This window comes from Balaenoptera musculus, chromosome 8, assembly GCF_009873245.2.
Source record: "Balaenoptera musculus isolate JJ_BM4_2016_0621 chromosome 8, mBalMus1.pri.v3, whole genome shotgun sequence".
Taxonomy (NCBI): Eukaryota; Metazoa; Chordata; class Mammalia; order Artiodactyla; family Balaenopteridae; genus Balaenoptera; species Balaenoptera musculus.
In genome coordinates this window covers 96,673,466-96,696,371 of record NC_045792.1, presented here as the reverse complement: position 1 = coordinate 96,696,371, position 22,906 = coordinate 96,673,466, and the positions used below count along the sequence as shown (strand labels likewise).

At 39.6% G+C, this 22,906-nt stretch overlaps 1 protein-coding gene across 1 annotated transcript in view; it reads left to right on the top strand.

The window, feature by feature from the left end:
* The window catches only part of NUP160 (nucleoporin 160), a 68,337-nt gene that overhangs the window by 34,913 nt on the left and 10,518 nt on the right, over positions 1-22,906 (top strand). Inside the window, exons 13-27 of the mRNA XM_036861640.1 lie at positions 77-247; positions 1,020-1,119; positions 1,396-1,561; positions 2,339-2,466; positions 2,554-2,714; positions 4,859-4,992; positions 5,653-5,723; positions 6,390-6,549; positions 7,948-8,017; positions 8,603-8,701; positions 9,754-9,873; positions 20,923-21,018; positions 21,118-21,212; positions 21,310-21,406; positions 21,496-21,601. Of these exons, the coding sequence (XP_036717535.1) occupies positions 77-247; positions 1,020-1,119; positions 1,396-1,561; positions 2,339-2,466; positions 2,554-2,714; positions 4,859-4,992; positions 5,653-5,723; positions 6,390-6,549; positions 7,948-8,017; positions 8,603-8,701; positions 9,754-9,873; positions 20,923-21,018; positions 21,118-21,212; positions 21,310-21,406; positions 21,496-21,601 (1,774 nt within the window). The remainder of the gene's footprint in view (positions 1-76; positions 248-1,019; positions 1,120-1,395; positions 1,562-2,338; positions 2,467-2,553; positions 2,715-4,858; positions 4,993-5,652; positions 5,724-6,389; positions 6,550-7,947; positions 8,018-8,602; positions 8,702-9,753; positions 9,874-20,922; positions 21,019-21,117; positions 21,213-21,309; positions 21,407-21,495; positions 21,602-22,906) is intronic.

Sequence of the window (22,906 nt, the reverse complement as noted above, 5' to 3'; positions counted from 1 at the left end):
TATTAAACAATTATGTTTTGGGGGGAGAAAGATCCCAAATGGTATCAAGAGTTTCTTTTTTTTTTTTCGTTGCCAGCTCCAAGGAAGTGTAACAGAGTATGAATTTTCCCAGGAAGAGTTCCGAAATTTACAACAGGAATTCTGGTGCAAGTTCTATGCTTGTTGTCTTCAGTATCAAGAAGCCCTTTCTCATCCTCTTGCCCTACATTTGAATCCACACACAAACATGGTGTGCCTGCTGAAAAAAGTAAGAGAGCAGAAACATAACAGAAGAACTCCTTTAGACTGTTCAGTGGGTCTTTCAGAATGTAGTGTCTATTGTATATTGTAGTTAGCTTTTAGGATTTTGGTGGGTTTTTTGTTGGGCGGGGGTCCTAAAATTATAGTTCATTTTTGTTTAAATATTCTTCTGCATTATTTATACTTTTTTGCATCTTGTTTTTTATTGAAGTGATTTCTAATTTAAAAGTTACAAGAGTAATGCAGAGAACTTCTGTATACTCTTCAACCAGATTCACTGTTCATTAACTTCCATTGCTTTTTTTCTTTCTATAGATATGTTTTTTTCTTCCTGAGCCACTTGAGAGTTAGTTGTAAACATCATTCCCCTTAATCCTTACACATTTTAGTGTAAATGTATCTAAGCACAAGGGTATTCTTATATAACCACAGCACAATTTAAAGATCAGGCAGTTTGATATTGATATAATATTATACAGTTTATATTCAGATTTTACCAGTTGTGCTTACAATTTTTATTCTTGATCTGGGATCCAATCCAAGATCTTGCATATATTTAGTTGTCAGGTTTCTTTAGCTTAATCTCCAGCTGTTGTCAGCCTTTCTTTGTCTTTCATGACATTGACATTTTTTTTGAAGACTACGCCTGTTGTTTGGTAGAGTGTCCCTTAATTTGGATTTGTCTGGGGTTAGCTCATGATAAGATTCAGGTCTCAACTATTTTTTATCTTTAAACATTCACTGAAAAAAAAATGTAACTGGAAGATTTGTATTTCCAGGGGTACCTGTCTTTCCTTGTGCCTTCCTCCTTAGTGGATCATTTATATCTCCTACCTGATGAGAATCTTTTGACAGAGGATGAGACAACCATATCTGATGGTAATAGTAATTGTTATGTCCGTATTTAAGCCCTTTCCGCCATGAACCCTATGCTTTCTTTCAAATGAATGCAGAAAACATTGATTTCCACTGTGATCTTTCCTGGCCAATTTACCACACTGTAGATATTTTAGGGGAAACTGAAGAGGCCTAAACATCTTTAAGACCTCAGATAGATACCTGGCATTTAATTATTAATATTTTAATTTAATATAATATTAGCTAGCAGCTCTTCATTGGCTTGAGACATGAATGTCAACTTTCTCTTGCTTATAGATGTGGATGTTGCTCGGGATGTCGTATGTCTCATAAAATGCCTTCGGCTGATTGGAGAGTCAGTAACTATGGATATGTCAGTAATGATGGAAATGAGTTGTTACAACCTACAGTCTCCAGAAAAGGCAGCAGAACAGATTCTGGAAGATTTGATCACTATTGATGTGTAAGGAGAATTTAGGGTAAAGTCCATTTCCTAATGGAAATTTAGCAGTTCTTAGTGCCAAAATCAGGGTTTTTTTGTGTGTGTTTTTTTTTTAACAATTTTATTTATTTATTTATTTATTTGTTTATTTATTTATTGGCTGCATTAGGTCTTCGTTGCGGTGCGCGGGCTTCTCATTGTGGTGGCTTGTTGCGGAGCACAGGCTCTAGAGCACGCAGGCTTCAGTAGATGCGGCGCGTGGGCTCAGTAGTTGTGGCTCACGGGCTTAGTTGCTCCGCGGCATGTGGGATCTTCCAGGACCAGGGCTCGAACCCGTGTCCCCTGCATTGGCAGGCGAATTCTTAACCACTGCGCCACCAGGGAAGCCCCCAAAATCAGGTTTTTAATGTACACTCAAGTGTGTACAAAGTAGAGGCTTAAAGTTAAAGTGAGTTGCCATGATTCTAAGTAGGTATTTCAGCTTTTAAACAGAAAATCTAATACATGAATTCAGGTTTGGAAACAGATTCATGAATTATGGTCTGGCTATTAACTGAGCTATAAATTCTAAAATGTAAAAGTATTTTTCTCACATTCATTTTGTCTGTCATTTCCAAAAAACAAATGAGGGAAAATTTGCTACATGGAGTGTAAATATCTTGTACACCAGAGTGATTATCTCTGCTCCTTTATTGTATGGCTGGTTTTCCTGTTGCACAGAGCATTTAGCTTATATGGCATATAGAGTCTATCTTATATATTCTCGGTAGTAATAGGAGTTTTCTAATTTCCTTATAGAGACAATGTGATGGAGGATATTTGTAGTAAACTACAAGAGATTAGGAACCCAACCCATGCCATTGGACTTCTTATACGGGAAATGGATTATGAAACAGAAGTGGAAATGGAAAAGGGATTCAATCCAGGTAAATGACAAAACAACAAATGTACCTCTCTGATTTAGAGAAAACAGTGATACATTTAACTGTTTTGTTTTTTTTTTTTAATTACAGCTCAGCCTTTGACTATTCGAATGAATCTTTCCCAGCTCTATGGTAGTAGCACAGCAGGGCGTATTGTGTGCAGAAGTGTGTGTAAAATTGCCAGTACTCGCTTCCTCATCTGCCGAGACCTCTTGATCTTACAGCAGCTACTAATGAGGCTAGGAGATGCAGTAAGTACTACTTGAGGGAAAGCTTGTAACATCTGAAACCTCTTCTTGACCTACAGGCACATAGCAGAATGTCAGCTCTGAGAGCACAGAGACTTCTGTCTTTGTTCACTGCTCTATCCCCCATGCTTGGCCCTTAGTAGGTACTCTATAAATACATGTTGAATTAAGAATGAGTAAACATGATAACCTAAAATTACAGATTAAGAACATATATGAAGCAGGTTGTTTTACTCTTAACCTTTGTATATATAATGGTGGGATAATTTCCTAGGGTGGCTCTCCCAAAATGTAGTATTATTAGTACAACTTTGGATGTGATAGCAGGGTACCATTTAGTGTGGAGGAGAGGGGAAGAAGAAGAAAAAGAACTTCTCTTTTTCTGCAGTACAGGATTTACCCTAAGCAGTTTTAAGATTATAGAGTTTGTTTTGAGGGTCCTCCTAACTCCATTCTCTGCATCCTTTTCCATTGTATTCCCCTTAGGCCACCAGACTCTTGTTGCCATACTACTGCCCTCTTCTCCCCTGCTACTGAATGTTTTATGTTCAAAAATTACCTTTCTGCCCACTGTCAGAAGTCCCATTTATCTCACTCATCTAAACCTGACAAGGAAGCAATCTAATTAAACTAATTCATGTTAATGTATAAATAACTGAAAGGCCTTCGGGGCTCCCAGGGATATTTATACTTTTTAAATCAGAATTTATTAACTCAAATACATTGCTAATGGCAGAATTTCAGGTAAAAATAAGGAAAAAACATTTAGGAAGATGATTTGTTTAGGACCACCAAGGAGAAACAGGAACCTTTCCTGAGAGTCTGTCACTTCGGGCAGCCCTTACTAACAAAGTTCTTTTTAATCTTTGTAGATTCTTCCATTTCTTCAGGTTTTTGGGGGTATTTTTGTTTGTTTGTTTGCCGCATGGCTTGCAGGATCTTAGTTCCCCAACCAGGGATTGAACCCAGACTCTGGCAGTGAAAGCCTGAGTTCTAACCACTGGACCACCAAGGAATTCATCTGTAATCTTCTACCCAATGATAACCACTATTACATTTTTTTAAAAAATATTTATTTATTTATTTATTTTGCTGCTCTGGGCCTTCGTTGAGGCATGCGGGATCTTTTAGTTGCTGCATGCGGACTCTTAGTTGCAGCATGCCTGCAGGATCTAGTTCCCCAACCAGGGATCAAAGCCAGGCCCCCTACATTGGAAGCGTGGAGTCTTACCCACTGGACCAGGGAAGTCCCGCTATTTACATTTTGTTATACACCCATTTTTTTTCTCTGCAAATAGTTTTTAAATTTTATTAGAAAATTAGTATATGCTATATATTATTTTTTGGAATCTGGTTGTTTTTATTCTTCCTCTTTACAAATCTCACCAGCATGTTCACATGTTACTAAGTATTTTTATACAACATTATTTTTAATAGTTACCTACTATAATTTTAATTTATTCAGCCAATCCTGTGGCCATCCAGGTTGTTGCCAGTTTTCCCCTTATAGATAGAACTTTCTGTACCCCTTTGACTATATCTCCAGGATGAATTCTAAGAACTAGAATTGATTGGTCATAAGTTAACGCACATTTTTTTTTCTTTTCGGCCACGCCGCGTGGCATACGGATCTTAGTTCCCCGACCAGGGATCGATGAACCCGTGCACCCCACAGTGGAAGCGCGGAGTCTTAACCACTGGACCGCCAGAGAAGTCCCAAAGTTATGCACATTTTTAAAACTTTCGGTATTCTTGTAAAATTTTCCTCTAATGGTCATACCTATTTTTACCCAAGACCAGAAGCTTAAGAAAGGACTTAGATTTCCTTGTTACTCTTCTTGAGTCCTGAACCTACAGATTTAATGAAAGTTAAGCTGTTTGTTGTTGTTTTCTTTTTCACCATCAGCTCCCATGACATGGTGAGCTATTTTTTATTATTTTGTACTGTTAAATGGGTAGATATTTTTGCCGCCTGCTACCCCAAAATGTAATACGTGTGTTGCTTCTATGTATGTGTGTGTTTTGCTTTTATGTATGCCCTTTGTAACTGTGTTTATTTTATTTTACCTCCACCTGAACCTAAGAGTTATCATTACTAATTGCTATTTACTGTCTTACCCACCCACCCACCCACCCACCCTGTATAGGTGATTTTGGGAGCTGGTCAGCTCTTTCAAGCTCAGCAAGACCTACTACATCGAACAGCTCCCCTACTCTTATCTTATTACCTCATTAAGTGGGGAAGTCAGTGCTTGGCAACTGATGTTCCAGTTGACACACTGTGAGTTTCATTGTTCTAATTATTTTAGAAATAAATTGTGAGCTTAATTATTTTTTCCATTGTCTGAAAGAAAAAAAATTTTAAAGTTATGCTATAGCAGTGATATGCCTTTAAAATTCAGAGCTTTCAGATACTTCATTTTATAAAGGTTAAAGGCAACTTCTAAGATGAAAATAATAAATATATATTTATTATTATATATGTGTATGTATAATGCAAAGACAAATCCTGTTGAAGGCAGAATAATAAGATGAGGTCATGGGGAAGGTTAGACCACACATAAAAATGTGCTAGTTATTAAGGGTAGGCTGAGATTCTTTATAGCCAAAAGAAGAAAGAAAATTCAATATGTACCTACAAGACTCACATTTCAATTAGATAAGCCATTTTGTTTTTTCTGGCAAGGGAAAGATTTTCATGGCATGGAGGTCTTAAGAAATTTCTGCTCTGGCTTCTCATTGAAGGATCACTGAATGATACGATGGGCAACAATCTAAACCATGGGTCATTTTCCAGATTTTTTTGTGCTTTCAATGGAGCTTTCATGTGTAATTTGTTAATAAAATTGACAGTGTTCTTGATAGGCTAACTTGTTGAAGTAATGTTTAGCATAGGAGAATTTATTGAGCTGTTGTTTTTTTGTTTTCCTTTTCCTCACAGGGAGTCTAATCTTCAACATTTATCAGTACTGGAACTAACTGACTCTGGTGCTTTAATGGCAAATAAGTTTGGTAAGCATTTGATTTCAAGTTTGGCATTTATTGCATATTCATTAAAGTGGTCTTTTGCCACCTTTGCTTTGGAAAGGTCAGTTAGGCTGTGCTTTCACTTTGAGAGGGTACAAGCAAGCTGTGTCCTGAGACCTCTGGTTGTGACAAGAGGTTTGTGCAGGTGTAACCCTAGATCAGACATAAATGAAGGGTATCGCATGTGTTTATATGCACTGCTGCTTTTCCATTGTATATTGACACTCCAGTGATTAATTCAACAAAATCTTTTTTTTAATTTGCGAAGTTCATATAGCCTTTGTAATCTTGTCTTCATCAGCAAATATTCAAAAGGAGCCCTCTCTCATGCTGGAGAACCATTCTGGAGAATTTATTTTCTATTGTTTTGGTATAAAACTTAGAATCTTAGGACTGTACTTACTGGAAACACTTTCTAGAGAAAAGGAATGACTACAATGTTAAGTGGTTTTTTTATTGCATTTATATAGTACTTCATAGTTTACAGATTGCTTTTATTTATGTTGGCATTGATTACACCAGTGATGCATTTTATATTTGAAATAAAAAATGTTCTTTGTTACAGGCATAAAATGAATCGGTAGACTGTCTTAATTGAAAATTGATACTACTATCACAAGTTGGTGACTGTTAAAACTTTTTATTTTTAAGTATCTAGCCCTCAGACAATTGTGGAGTTATTCTTCCAAGAAATTGCAAGAAAACACATTATATCTCATCTGTTCTCTCAACCAAAGGCACCTCTAAGCCAGACTGGGTTGAACTGGCCTGAGATGATTACTGCAATTACCAATTATTTATTGCAGCTTTTGTATCCTTTCATTTAAAAGCCAGTTGAATGGTTTCTTTTATCCAAATAGTCTAAGATTCAGTAATATTCTGCCTGTGTAATGAAGATTTTTAATGAGGTTGGGTGCTTATCCTCCCAACAAGAGATGATATTTATTTTCAGATATCTCAATTTTTATTTTCTTTTAATTTTTTTTTTGCTCAGGAGTTGAGCCAGATTTTATTGGTGCACACACATTTGATACCTAGATCTCTCTTTTTTTTTTTTTTTATAATTTATTTATTATTTTATTTTTTAATTTTTGGCTGCGTTGGGTCTTTGTTGCTGAACGCGGGCTTTCTCTCCTTGCGGTGAGCGGGGGCTACTCTTCGTTGCTACTCTTCGTTGGGTCTTTGTTGCTGAACGCGGGCTTTCTCTCGTTGCGGTGAGCGGGGGCTACTGTTCGTTGCGGTGCGCGGGCTTCTCATCACAGTGGCTTCTCCTGTTGTGGAGCACGGGCTCTAGGGTGTGCAGGCTTCAGTAGTTGTGGCTCACGGGCTCCAGAGTGCAGGCTCGGTAGTTGTGGCACACGGGCTTAGTTGCTCCGCGGCATATGGGATCTTCCAGGCCAGGGCTCGAACCCGTGTCACCTGCATTGGCAGGCAGATTCTTAACCACTGTGCCACCAGGGAAGCCCTAGATCTCTTTTAAAACATACATTCATCAAATATTTATTGAATGGCTCTGTATGCCAGGCGCTGTGTTAGGTACTGTGTATCCACTGGCATAGTATGCTTGTGCAATATACTAGCTAGAATTAGAAGTGACCACCCAGGGATGAAATACATGCTTTAGTCCATTGTTAATTGAGCTCCAATCTAGGTGACTAGGTTCCTAGTATCTAACCTTTCCACTATGCTTGTCTAACATTAAAGTTACATAATTACGTAGAAAGGACGTGTGCCATGCCACCTTCCCTTTACCTTTTTTTTAACAAATTAATTAATTTTTAAAAAATTTTTATTTCTGGTTGCAGTGGGTCTTCATTGCTGTGCGCGGGCTTTCTGTACTTGCGGCGAGCAGGGGCTACTCTTTGTTGCGGTGCGTGGGCTTCTCATTGCGGTGGCTTCTCTTGTTGCAGAGCATGGGCTCTAGGCATGCAGGCTTCAGTAGTTGTGGCTCGCGGGCTCTAGAGCGCAGGCTCAGTAGTTGTGGTGCAGGGGCTTAGTTGCTCCGTGGTATGTGGGATCTTCCCAGAACAGGGCTCGAACCCGTGTCCCCTGCGCTGGCAGGAGGATTCTTAACCACTGTGCCACCAGAGAAGCCCCTCTTTACCTTCTTTTTAAAAATTAAGCCATTTCATGGAGTTTGATGCCTAACATGTATTGATATATTTAAGTTTTGCCAAAACAGTAAATAATCTCCTTAACCAATGACTAGATGGCCTGGCAATCCTGGTTGCCTCTTTCTAGAATGTTTGATGGGAAATTGTCAGTATGTACAACTGCAGGTGAGTACTGTTGAACATTTCAGGACAGTCATTCTTGTAAAGAATGGGATTTCTGGGACTTTCTTCTTTGTAAATGTTTCCTGCATTTTAATTGGGCTGATAGTAAGAACCACAATAATGTACACTCATTTACACTGAAACATACCCCAGAGAGATTTTCTTTACTTCCCTCTTGGCAGTATCATTCCTAACAATTTTTTATAGAGTATTTCTTTGTTAGTTCTCTTTATTGCATCTCTTTATAGTAAGAAAACATACCATTGTCTTCATATAAATCCTTCACTGGAATGTAGTCAGTTGAACCAGTAAATACCAAAAGTTGGAAAATTGCCAAGATGGAAAGTGCATGTTTGTTTACATGTGTTAGTGTTACTGCAGTCCTGTTTGCTTTCTTAGAGTGTCTAATAACCTAGTATAAGAATGGATTAACAGGATTCGGTTTTAATCTCCAGATGATTTCTGGAAATACGACTTTTTTGTGTTGATTGACCACTATCTTCTCTCCCTCTGTGAAGAACTTGGAAATGAGTATCTCCTTAAGGAATACTTATTCTCTAATCAGAAAACATCTTTTATGCCTTTAAGGATTATATTCAACTGCTACATCCCTGGTGTCAAGTCAATGTTGGTTCCTGTCGATTTATGCTGGGACGGTGCTACCTGGTTACAGGAGAGGGACAGAAGGTAAACTGCATTTGAAAGATGAGCAAACCTTAGTGCAAGGAGAGCACTTAGCTTCCATCTAAGTGAGGGAATGGGAGGCACAGAATCCTCCAGATAAAGATACAGAAGACTAATAGTGCCAACAAGGGGCATGATATACCTGTGGGGACCGTTTAGCTTCATGTACTTTGCAGATTACTTAGGACACAGGAAAATATGAAGAAGAAAACATTAAAACCCTCCTGCCCCTGTGCAGGTATTTTTAGGGATGCGTTTTTGCAAATAAAATTTATTTCTCAATTACACTTTTTATTATATCTTTTTTTTTTTTTTAATTTATTTTTGGCTGCGTTTGGTCTTCGTTGCTGCGTGGGCTTTCTCTAGTGGTGGCGAGCGGGGGCTGCTCTTCGTTGCGGTGCACGGGCTTCTCATTGCAGTGGCTTCTTCTGTTGCAGAGCAAGGGCTCTAAGCTCAGTAGTTGTGGCTCGCAGGCTCTAGAGTGCAGGCTCAGTAGTTGTGGCGCACGGGCTTAGTTGCTCTGCGGCATGTGGGATCTTCCCGGACCAGGGCTCGAACCTGTGTCCCCCACATTGGCAGGCGGATTCTTAACCACTGCACCACCTGGGAAGTCCTATATCTTTTTTTTATGCTGGTTTTCTTCCCATTATGGTAGTTTACATTTCTAATTTTTTCTTGACATCCTGTTATGGAGCTTTTCACACATAAAGAAAAGTTCAAAGACTTTCATACTAAACAATCATATACCCCCCACTCAAATTCTACAATTGTTAACATGTTGCTACAGTTGGTGTATCACATTTATCCGTCAATTTTCTTATTAAAGTTTACTTTTTAACTAACAGCATTTAAGTTAAAAAGTTAGATAAATTAAAGGAAATATTAAATAATGCATCAGAGAGAATTTAGATATGACAGAAACTGCAAATGCAGTCAATGATCTTAAATAATTTTATTTCTTTTTTGGTTTTCCTTGGTACAAGAACCCTTGACTTATAGCACCTAGAAGTGGAACAGTCTATCATAAGTCATTTTGTATTCTTCTATTTTTCCAGGCTCTGGAATGTTTCTGCCAGGCAGCATCTGAAGTGGGCAAAGAGGAATTCTTAGATCGCTTGATCCATTCAGAGGATGGGGAGATTGTGTCCACCCCCAGGCTGCAGTATTATGATAAGGTATATTCTGTCATGGTTTGGTCCTTCTTACACCACCCTGTGTACAAATGTAACAGGGCAGGGGTGGCAGATAAATTAGGAGTTTGGTATTAACATATACACACTACTATATATAAAATAGATAAACAACAAGGACCTACTGTATAGCACAAGGAACTATACTCAGTATCTTGTAATAACCTATAATGGAAAAGAATCTGAGAAAGAATATGAATATATAGATATAGATAAATATGTATAACTGAATCACTTTGCTATACACTTGAAACTAATACAACATTGTAAATTAATTATACTTAAGTTTAAAAAAATGTATCTGAAATACATTAGTTTGGTATTTGGGGAGAAAAATAACATAAAAATTTAATCACTCCCTGAATCTCCAAGTGAAGAGAAAAATGAATTTGCCTAGAGAAATTGAAGAAACATATATTTTTAAATTTGATATTTTTTTTTTTGGTTTTTCTTTTTTTTTTATTTGGTTGCACTGGGTCTTAGTTGCAGCAGGAGGGCTCCTTACTTGCGGCATGCATGTGGGATCTAGTTCCCTGACCAGGGATTGAACCGTGGCCTCCTGCATTGGGAGCACGGAGTCTTAACCACTGCACCACCGAGGAAGTCCCTGATAAATGTTTTTAACTTAAATGAAATTCCCATCATGATATCATTTTGTTAGCTCTGTCATCATTAGAACTTTATTACTTAGTATTCATCTTGCTGATATCTCAAAGAATTAACTTGTAATGCTGTATTTAGCCTTAGTTTGTGATTTAGCCCTGGGTACCCCTTCTGACCTTTTTTTCCTTCTACTCTTTCCTCTGGTCACTCACTCAGCTATAACAGTAGTGGCCTTCTTACTGTCTCATAGAAGCCAACCACATACTCTATTCCCTTCAGGACCTTTCTCCCTGCTGTTCCTCATCCTAGAATGCTCTTCCTCCAGGTACTCAGGTTTCTAATGCCCTCATTTCATTCAGGTCTCTGCTGCTGTGTCACCTCCTGAGAGTTCCTCCCTGCCTTGCCTGCGAAGAAGCAGAGTAGCTGTCGTGCACGTGCTCTCCTGCACACCTGCTCCTTCTCTCCCTTAGTGCACAGTGAGGCGCTGTGGGCAGTCTCTCTCCTTGCCCCGCTTTATTTTTCTTTCTGACATTTAGCCATGCTTGATGTTATATTTTAGATTCTATGTTATTTTTTTTTTCACATCTTTATTGGAATATAAATGCTTTACAGTGTTGTGTTAGTTTCTGCTGTACAAAGTGAATCAACTGTATGCATACATATATCCCCATATCCCCTCCCTCTTGAGCCTCCCTCCCACCCTCCCTATCCTGTCCCTCTAGGTCGTCACAAAGCACTGAGCTGATCTCCCTGTGCTATGCAGCTTCCCAAGAGCCATCCATTTCACTTTTGGTACTGTATATACGTCAATGCTACTCTCTCACTTCATCCCAGCTTCCCCCCCGCCACCGGTGCCCTCAAGTATGTTCTCTACGTCTGCGTCTGTATTCCTGCCCTGCCGCTAGGTTCATCAGTACCGCTTTTTAAAATTCCATATATATGCATTAGCATACGGTATTTGTTTTTCTCTTTCTGAGTTACTTCACTCTGTATGACAGATTGTTGGTCCATCCACCTCACTACAAATAACTCAATTTTGTTCCTTTTTATGGCTGAGTAATATTCCATTGTATACATGTGCCACATCTTCCTTATGCAGTCATCTGTTGATGGACATTTAGGTTGTTTCCATATCCTGGCTATTGTAAATAGTGCTGCAATGAACATTGTGGTATGTGTCTCTTTTTGAATTATGGTTTTCTCAGGGTATATGCCCAGTAGTGGGATTGCTGGGTCATATGGTAGTTCTATTTTTAGTTTTTTAAAGAACCTCCATACTGTTCTCCATAGTGGTTGTATCAATTTACATTCCCACCAACAGTGGAGGAGGGTTCCCTTTTCTCCACACCCTCTCCAGCATTTATTGTTTGTAGATTTTTTGATGATGGCCATTCTGACCAGTGTGATACCTCATTGTAGTTTTGATTTGCATTTCTCTAATGATTAGTGATGTTGAACATCTCTTCATGCGTTTGTTGGCCATCTGTATGTCTTCTTTGGAGAAATGTCTATTTAGGTCTTCCGCCCATTTTTGGACTGGGTTGTTTGTTTTTTTCATATTGAGCTGCATGAGCTGCTTGTATATCTTGGAGATTAATCCTTTGTCCGTTGCTTCGTTTGCAAATAATTTCTCCCATTCTGAGGGTTGTCTTTTGGTCTTGTTTATGGTTTCCTTTGCTCTGCAAAAGCTTTTAAGTTTCATTAGGTCCCGTTTGTTTATTTTTGTTTTTATTTCCATTACTCTGGGAGGTGGGTCAAAAAGGATCTTGCTGTGATTTACGTCATAGAGTGTTCTTCCTATGTTGTCCTCTAAGAGTTTTATAGTGTCTGACCTTACATTTAGGTCTTTAATCCATTTTGAATTTATTTTTGTGTATGGTGTTAGGGAGTGTTCTTTTTTTTCTTTTTTTTTTTTTTTGGCTGCATTGGGTCTTCGTTGCTGCACACGGGCTTTCTCTAGTTGCGGTGAGCGGAGGCTACTCTTCCTTGTAGTGTGAGGGCTTCTCATTACGGTGGCTTCTCTTGCAGAGCACGGGCTCTAGGCACGCGGGCTTCAGTAGTTGTGGCACACGGGCTCAGTAGTTGTGGCTCGTGGGCTCTAGAGCACAGGCTCAGTAGTTGTGGCGTACAGGCTTAGTTGCTCCATGGCATGTGGGATCTTCCCAGACCAGGGATTGAACCCATGTCCCCTGCACTGGCAGGCGGATTCTTAACCACTGCGCCACCAGGGAAGTCCAGGAGTGTTCTAATTTCATTCTCTTACATGTAGCTGTCCAGTTTTCCCAGCACCACTTATTGAAGAGGCTGTCTTTTTCTCCATTTTCTATTCTTGCCTCCTTTATCAAAGATAAGGTGACCATATGTGTGTGGGCTTTCTGTCGTGTTGCATTGATCTATATTTCTGTATTTGTGCCAGTACCATAATGTCTTGATTACTGTAGCTTTGTAGTATAGCCTGAAGTCAGGGAACCTGATTCCTCCAGCTCTGTTTTTCTTTCTCAAAGATTGCTTTGGCTATTTAGGATCTTTTGTGTTTCCATACAAATTGTAAAATTTCTTGTTCTAGTTCTGTGAAAAATGCCATTGGTAATTTGATAGGGATTGCATTGAACCTGTAGATTGCTTTGAGTAGTATAGTCATTTTCACAATGTTGATTCTTCCAATCCAGGAGCATGGTGTATCTCTCCATCTGTTAATGTTATCTTTGATTTCTTTCATCAGTGTTTTATAGTTTTCTGAGTACAGGTCTTTTACCTCCTTAGGTAGGTTTATTCCTAGGTATTTTATTCTTTTTGTTGTGATGGTAAATGGGATTGTTTCCTTAATTTCTCTTTCTGATCTTTCGTTGTTAGTGTACAGGAATGCAAGAGATTTCTGTGCATTAATTTTGTATCCTGCAGCCTTACCAAATTCATTGATTAGTTCTAGTAGTTTTCTGGTGGCATTTTTAGGATTCTCTATGTATAGTATCATGTCATCTGCAAACAGTGACAGTTTTACTTCTTCTTTTCCAATTTGCATTCCTTTTATTTCTTTTTCCTCTCTGATTGCTGTGGCTATGACGTCCAATACAATGTTGAATAATAGTGCCGAGAGTGGACATCCTTGTCTTGTTCCTGATCTTAGAGGAAATGCTTTCAGTTTTTCACCATTGAGAATGATGTTTGCTGTGGGTTTGTCGTATGTGGCTTTTATTATGTTGAGATAGGTTCCCTCTGTGCCCACTTTCTGGAGAGTTTTCATCATAAATGGGTGTTGAATTTTGTCAAAAGCTTTTTCTGCGTCTATTAAGATGATCATATGGTTTGTATTCTTCAATTTGTTAATATGGTGTATCACATTGATTGTTTTACATATATTGAAGAATCCTTGCATCCCTGGGAAAAATCCCACTTGATCATGGTGTATGATCCTTTTAATCTGTTGCTGGATTCTGTTTGCTAGTATTTTGTTGAGGATTTTTGCATCTGTGTTCATCAGTGATATTGGTCTATAATTTTCTTTTTTTGTGATATCTTTGTCCGGTTTTGGTATCAGGGTGATGGTGGCCTCGTAGAACGAGTTTGGGAGTGTTCCTCCCTCCACAATTTTTTGGAAGAGTTTGAGAAGGATAGGTGTTAATTCTTCTCTAAATGTTTGATAGAATTCACCTGTGAAGCCATCTGTCCTGGACTTTTGTTTGTTGGAAGATTTTTAATTACAGTTTCAATTTCACTACCTGTGATTGGTCTGTTTATATTTTCTAGTTCTTCCTGGTTCTATCTTGGAAGGTTGTACTCTTCCAAGAATTTGTCCATTTCTTTCAGGTTATCCATTTTATTGGCTTATAGTTGCTTGTAGTAGTCTCTTATGATCTTTTGTATTTCTGTGGTATCAGTTCTAACCTCTCCTTTTTCATTTCTAATTTTATTGATTTGCGTCCTCTCCCTTTTTTTCTTCATGAGTCTGGCTAAAGGTTTATCAATTTTGTTTATCTTCTCAAAGAACCAGCTTTTAGTTTTATTGATCTCTGGTATTGTTTTGTTTCTATTTCATTTATTTCTGCTCTGATCTTTATAATTTCTTTCCTTCTACTAATTTTGGGTTTTCTTTGTTCTTCTTTTTCTGGTTGCTTTAGGTGTAAGGTTAGATGTTTATTTGAGATTTTTCTTGTTTCCTGAGGTGAGCTTGAATTGCTATGAACTTCCCTCTTAGAACTGCTTTTGCTGCGTCCCATAGGTTTTGGATTGTTGTGTTTTCGTTGTCATTTGTTTCTAGGTATTTTTTGATTTCCTCTTTTATTTCTTCAGTGGTCTCTTGGTTATTTAGCAGCGCACTGTTTAGCCTCCATGTGTTTGTGTTTTTTACTGTTTTTTCCTGTAATTGATTTCTAATCTCATAGCGTTGTGGTCAGAAAAGATGCTTGATACAATTTCAGTTTTCTTAAATTTTCCAAGGTTTGATTTGTGACCCAAAATGTGATCTATCCTGCAGAACGTTCCATGTGCACTTGATAAGAAAGTGTATTCTTCTGCTTTCAGGTGGAATGTCCTAAAAGTATCAATTAAGTCTAGCTTGTCTGTTGTGTCACTTAAAGCTTGTGTTTCCTTATTTATTTTCTGTCTGGATGATCTTTCTATTGGTGTAAGTGGGGTGTTAAAGTCCCCCACTTATTGTGTTACTATCGATTTCTCCTTTTATGGTTGTTAGCATTTGCCTTATGTACTGAGGTGCTCCTATGTTGGGTGCATAAATATTTATAATTGTTATGTTTTCTTCTTGGATCAATCCCTTGATAATTATGTAGTGTCCCTCCTTATCTCTTATAACAGTCTTTATTTTAAAGTCTATTTTATCTGATGTGAGTATTGCTACTCCAGCTTTCTTTTGATTTCATTTGCATGGAATATCTTTTTCCATCCCCTCACTTTCAGTCTGTACGTGTCCCTAGGTCTGAAGTGTGTCTCTTGTAGACAGCATATATAAGCATCTTGTTTTTGTATTCATTCAGCCAGTCTGTGTCTTTTGGTTGGAGCATTTAATCCATTTACATTCAAGGTGATTATCAATATGTATGTTCCTATTACCATTTTCTTAATTGATTTGGGTTTGTTTTTGTGCGTCTTTTTCTTCTCTTGTGTTTCCCGCTTAGAAAAGTTCCTTTAGCATTTGTTGTAAAGCTGGTTTGGTGGTGCTGAATCCTCTTAGCTTTTGCTTGTCTGTAAAGCTTTTGATTTCTCCATCAAATCTGAATGAGATCCTTGCTGGGTAGGGTAATCTTGTAGGTTTTTCCCTTTCATCACTTTAAATATGTCCTGCCACTCCCTTCTGGCTTGCACAGTTTCTGCTGAAAGATCAGCTGTTAACCTTATGGGGATTCCCTTGTATGTTATTTGTTGCTTTTTCCTTGCTGCTTTTAACATTTTTCTTTGTAATTAATTTTTGATAGTTTGATTAATATGTGTCTCGGAGTGTTTCTCTTTGGGTTTATCCTGTATAGGACTCTCTGCGCTTCCTGGTGTTGATTGACTATTTCCTTTCCCATGTTAGGGAAGTTTTCAACTATAATCTCTTCAGATATTTTCTCAGACCCTTTCTTTTCCTCTTCTTCTTCTGGGACCCCTATAATTCGAATGGTGGTGTGTTTAATGTTGTCCCAGAAGTCTCCGAGACTGTCCTTAGTTCTTTTCATTCTTTTTTCTTCTGCTCCCTGGCAGTTATTTCCACCATTTTATCTTCCAGCTCACTTATCTGTTCTTCTGCCTCAGTTATTCTGCTATTGATTCCTTCTAGAGTATTTTTAATTTCAGTTATTGTGTTGTTCATCACGGTTTGTTTGCTCTTTAGTTCTTCTAGATCCTTGTTGAATGTTTCTTGTATTTTCTCCATTCTGTTTCTGAGATTTTGGATCATCTTTACTATCATTACTCTGAATTCTTTTTCAGGTAGGTTGCCTATTTCGTCTTCATTTATTTGGTCTTGTAGGTTTTTACCTTGCTCCTTTGTCTGTAACGTATTTTTTTGTCATTTCTTTTTTTTGTTTTGTTTTTTGATGGGTGGGGCTGTATTCCTGTCTTACTGGTTGTTTGGCCTGAGGCATTCAGCACTGGAGTTTGCAGGCAGTCGGGTGGAGCCAGGTCTTGGTGCCTAGATGAGACCTCCGGGAGGCCTCACTCCGATTCGTATTCCCTGGGGTCTGAGGTTCTCTGTTAGTCCAGTGGTTTGGACTCAGAGCTCCCACCACAGGAGCTTGGGCCCGACCTCCAGCCTGGGAACCTAGATCCCACAAGCCGTGTGGCATGGCCAAAAAAAATAAAAAAAATAAAAAGGAGCAATACAATAACAAAGAATAAAAAACAAAATAAAATTAGAAAGATAAAAATATATTAGGAAAAATAGAAATATAATTGAAACAATTGCAACAAGGTAAAATAAAACCATAACAGAAAAAAGAAAAAAAGGTGGGGGGGGGGGGGAACAAGCCAAAAGGAGCAGAACAATAACAAAGTATAAAGAATAAAATAAAATTAGAAAAATAGAAGATTTATTAGAAAAAGTAAAAATATAAATGAATCAATAAGGTAAAACAGAACCCCAATCTAAAAGAGGAGAAAAGAAGAAAAGAAAAAAAAAAAAGCCTTGTCTATGGGGGAAGAGTTTAGGTGGGGACGGAACTTAGGCAGCGGCGGGGTTTAGGGTGGGGCGGGACCTAGGCAGGTGGGGGGGTGACATCTGAGCATGGGGCAGGGCATAGGCTTAGGACCCACGCGGCTGGAAAAGGCCTTGGGGGTGAGGCCTAGCCAGGGTGACGTTCAGTTGTGGGGCAGGGCCTCTGCTTAGGACATGCGTGGAAGGGGAGTGGCAGCACCTCCCCAGGAGGGCCTCTGGAGTGTGGGGTTCAGGAGTTTGGAGTAAGGCCTTGGGTGAGGGTGTGTGGGTGGGGTTTAGGCCCAGCGTGTTGGAGGGGGTCTCAGAGGGGGTCTCCGAGTGTAGAGGTGGGGCTCTGGGTGGGGTGTAGGGGCGGGGCTTGGGCTCTGCGCTGCAGGAGGGAGGCTCCCCGGGAAGAGGATTGGGCCCCAGAGCCCAACAGGCTCTCCGGTGCCTAAGTGGACAGGGAAAGTGCTGGCCGTGTTCCCTTCCATTCCTCTGTGCCCCCCTCTCCCCCCACGGGCTCCCCCAGGGTCTCCCCCATCACTGCTGGACCCCTAACCGTGGGTAGGTCCCACTGGGTGTAGGAACTCCTTCCCTCCCCCAGCTGCCCCCCAGGGGTGCCGGTCCTGTAGATCCAGCCTTTACTTTTTCTCCCGCTTCCCTCCCTCCCACTCCCTCAGGACCCGCGTGGCTGGAGGGGGCCTAGGTGGGCAGAAGATCAGGGCCAGATCTCAGCAGGCTCCCAGGGGCCCAGGTGGGCAGGGAAACCTGGCCACTCTCCCTTTTGATCCTCTGCCCTCTTAATGGTTCACCAATTTCCCCCTTCGGGTGTGGGATCCCTCCCCCTTCCCTAGGCGCCCCTCAGGGGCGCCAGTCCTGTCCCGCCTCCACTTCTCCTCCCCCCTCACTCCCCCCCACTTCCCACATCCTACCCGGTCGCTGGGGGTTCCTCCCATCCCCTTAGATGTCCGTGGTCCCCCACCGGTTCCTGTAGGTGCCCTAGTTGTGCGGAGACACGAATTCCGCGTCCTCCTAGTCCGCCATCTTGACTCCGCCCCTAGATTCTATGTTATTTGTTTATCTGGATTTCCTACCAAAAAGTAAATGCAACAAGAGCAGGCTTCACAGTTTGTTCATTGCTTGTTAAAGAGATAAATGAATTTTTACAGAAGTAGATTTGTAACACCTAATAACCCTCTGCCATTCTACTAATGAGAAAATTATTTTGAATTTTAAGTAAAGATTTTTAATCTGAGGCCAGATAGGTTTGAGCTATCAATACATCCCCTGAAAATACGTGCAAAGCGTTTTGTATTTTTTTCTGTGGAGACGCTCCATAGTTTTCATCACTGAAAAAAAAAAAACATAAAAAAATCACTGCTCCAGTGGACTCACTCACAGAAGAAATAAATTAAGATGTGCTAATGTTTACTATCAGGATTGACTCTGGTGCCCTTATTTGGTCCTTTCACCAGGTGGTCATTTGTCACTTAGTCTTGAGGTCGGCGTCTGAGGGAAGAGTGAGTCACAGCGAGGGGCAGGGTTGCAGAGTGGCACTCTCGCTCATCCACTTGATTTCAGTATGTTGGCATGGTTAAGCTGATTTACACATTATATTGCTTAATTGTAATGAAGATGACCGGAAAAAAAAAAAGAATGTGTATATATGTATAACTGAATCACTTTGCTGTACGGCAGTAATTAACACATTGTAAATCAACTATCCTTCAATTAAATAAATAAATAAATAAAATTTTAAAATAATGAAAATCACCTTCACAGTATGGACTTGGCTTTTAAAAATTCCTGTGAAGGGACTTCCCTGGTGGTCCAGTGGTTATGACTCCACACTGCCAATGCAGGGGGCGTGAGTTCGATCCCTGGTTAGGGAACTAAGATCCCACATCCCGTGCGTGGTGTGGCCAAAAAAAAAAAAAAATTCCTGTGAAGCAGCCAGATTGAATATAATATTAACAAAGTACATACGAACAAATGAGGATAAGATAGGGCTGGCACTCCTACGTTTGATATAGGCTCTTCATCAACCCCATTGCAAGGTAAAAACAAAGACGGTCTATAATCAGGTCTGAGAATCAGCCAGAAACAATTGAGCTTTTCAAGAATGCCACTTTAAAATCTAACTAAGTGTACCTTGAATTAAAATGTCAATTCAAGATAGTAGGAAGCCATGCAAATAATCAAGGCATCCCGATCACCTATGGTGGAGTATAAATTGGTTACAGCCACTTTGGAAAACTTTTTACCTACTGGCTCCAATCTTTGACATGCCCTCTGACCCAGTAATTCCAATTTTAAATATATACGGAAAGATATACATGTTTACCAAAAGAGATATGTATGTATGTTCCAAGCAGCGTGTCATAAAAGTCAGGTACTAGAAACAATCCAAGTGTCCATTAACAGAATGGATCAATGGATTATAGTATATTCTTTCAATGGACTACAACACAGCAATGAAATGAATTGCTGAATGAAATAACATAGATCAGTCTTACAAACATGTTAAGGAAAAGCAGGCAGACAGGGCTTCCCTGGTGGCACAGTGGTTAAGAATCCATCTGCCAATGCAGGAGACATGGGTTCAAGCCCTGGTCTGGGAAGATCCCACGTGCCGTGGAGCAACTAAACCCGTGCACCACAACTACTGAAGCCCGCACGCCCTAGTGCCCCTGCTCTGCAACAAGAGAAGGCACCGCAGTGAGAAGCCCGTGCACCGCAATGAAGAGTAGCCCCTGCTCCGCAAGTAGAGAAAGCCCACGTGCAGCAGCGAAGACCCAACGCAGCCAAAAATAAATCAATAAATAAATTTATTTAAAAAAAAATAAAAAGGCAGACACACACAAAAGAATACTATAGATCCTATTTCCATGAAATTAAAAACAAAACTAATAAAAGTCAGTGGTGGCTGGAAGGAGTCACGCAGGGGCTTTGGAGTATTGGTATATTATAATTCTTAACTTGGCTGCTGGGAACATGGGTATGTTTACTTTGTGAACACTCAACCAGCTATGTACTCAGGATTTGTGTACATTTCTAACTATGTTATACTTCATTAAGAAGTATAACCTTAAAAAAAAAAAAAAACTGTAAGCATCCAGAAGAAAAAGATGTTTTTATACTGCTAATAAGACCGAAAAACCAAATAATCAGTAAGTACTAATAAATAAAAATAATAATTTTTAAACTACCTTTATCTTCATCCTTAAGAAATTTATATTTTGAAAGTGTTATTATACATATTTTTTAGAAATGTGTGTATGTAGTATAAGTAAATGTCTGGGGAGTGTACTCAGACATTCTTAATAGGGTGGACAATCAAAAAAGTTTAAAGAGCACTATCCTATGTTGTATTAGAAATGGGTTATGTCAAACATTAATGTGTTCCCTTTAGGGTTTTTATAAGGCTATGGTGCTAATTTACTAGGCTTTAAATTCATCTATGACTTAAACAGTTAGTAGGAAAAGTTAGTAGTGAAATTATATTTGTTCATTCAACAAACATTTACTGAGAACCCATTATGTACTAAACACTGAGGATAGAGCTGTGCACAGAAAAGACCAATAAAGGGTTTTACAACAGCTGTCTTATTTAACAGTAGAATCTAAAGGGAAATCTTAAATATTAACCAAATAATCTTGTCCACCTTGTTGTCAGCACCTTTGATTTAATCTTTATCTTACCTACTTATCTTTCTAATTGATTTTAAATCGTATTCCAATTTGAAGTGCACTGTACCATGTTAATATTAATGGAAATTTCTTCTTCTATTTCCCCTTAGGTTTTGCGTCTGCTCGATGTCGTTGGTTTGCCTGAACTGGTTATTCAGTTGGCTACATCAGCAATAACTGAAGCAGGTGATGACTGGAAAAGTCAGGTAAGGACTAACTGTAATCTAGTTACTGCCCTTGAGGTTTATCATGGATGTGGTGTTTTAATTTCTATTGTTCTTTTTTCCCCTATGTTTGATACTTAGGCTACTTTAAGGACATGCATTTTCAAACATCATTTGGATTTAGGTCACAATAGCCAAGCATATGAAGCCTTAACCCAAATTCCTGATTCCAGCAGGTAATCAATCTCACAGTCTTATTTAGAGGAGGCAATTTACCAGCCCTGTGTAATCCACTAGGAAAATTTACCCTCCTATCCCTTTCTTTCCTTCTAGACAGTTAGATTGTTTACGGCAGCTGGTGGTAGTTCTTTGTGAACGCTCACAGCTACAGGATCTTGTGGAGTTTCCCTATGTGAATCTGCATAATGAGGTAATTTTATTTAATCCACTGATGACTGGACACAGCTGTGGTGGTTGTCATGCTGGCTACTAACTTTGATATCTGATTGCCTTCTTTAGGTTGTGGGAATAATTGAATCACGTGCGAGAGCTGTGGACCTTATGACTCACAATTACTATGAGCTTCTGTATGCCTTTCACATCTATCGTCACAATTACCGGAAGGGTGAGCAGTCGAAGCATACAGTCTTTGTGGAGGCAACCTTATCAGTTGTTATCGTGTTTTACAAAAAATATTATCTGTTTGACTTATGTAATTTTTACCTTATTTTTACCATTGGACAGGTGTTCTCTACAGGCATTTGGGGAACTTATGTTTAAGTTCAAGGTTAGCTTCACCTTTTTGTGGACTACCTGTTAGCCCTAAAGATAGGCACTTCTCGTGAATTCCCTGGTGGTCCACTGGTTAGGACTCCCCGCTTTCACTGCCGAGGGCGCAGTTTCAGTCCCTGGTCAGGGAACTAAGATCCCCATAAGCCACTCAGCACGGCCAAAAGAAAAAGGCACTTCTCCCATTGTAGAACATTCTTGAGGCATTTCTAGTTAGATGGCATTCTGTGTGTATCTTCCATCTAATTTTATTTTTTATTATTATTTTTTTATAATTTTTTTTTTTTTTTTTTTTTGGCTGCATTGGGTCTTCATTGCTGCACACGGGCTTTCTCTAGTTGCGGCGAGCAGGGGCTGCTCTTCGTTGTGGTGTGCGGGCTTCTCACTGCGGTGGCTTCTCTTGTTGCAGAGCATGGGCTCTAGGCGTGCAGGCTTCAGTAGTTGTGGCGCACGGGCTCAGTAGTTGTGGTTCGAAGGCTCTAGAGTGCAGGCTCAGTAGTTGTGGCGCACTGGCTTAGTTGCTCCATGGCATGTGGGATCTTCCCGGACCAGGGCTCGAACCCGTGTCCCCTGCATTGGCAGGCGGATTCTTAACCACTGGGCCACCAGGGAAGTCCATTCCATCTAATTTTAAAAGAAATGTTATTTCACTAAAGGCCCCTTGAATTCTTGTGGCTGGTTTTAATTTCCTGTACCATTTTGCTATTGGCCTTTCTTTTCTCTTATTTTTGCTGATCCTTTTGAGAGTAAGTTGTGGACATCATGTCTCAGTACATAAATACTTGCATCTCAAGGACATTTCCTCATATAACCTCAATACAATTATCAAATTGAGAACATGTAACTAATCTTGTGAATTAAATGTAAATGTGGTGCTCTTATCTGATGTGCTATTCATATTTAAATATTGCCAAACATAATGGGTTTTTTTTTTTAATTTATTTATTTTTGGCTGCGTTGGGTCCTCGTTGCTGTGTGCGGGCTTTCTTTAGTTGTGACGAGCAGGGGCCTCTCATTGTGGTGGCTTCTCTTGCTGCAGAGCATGGACTCTAGGTGTGCGGGGCTCAGTAGTTGTGGCTCACAGGCTTCAGAGTGCAGGCTCAGTAGTTGTGGCGCATGGGCTTAGTTGCTCCACGGCATA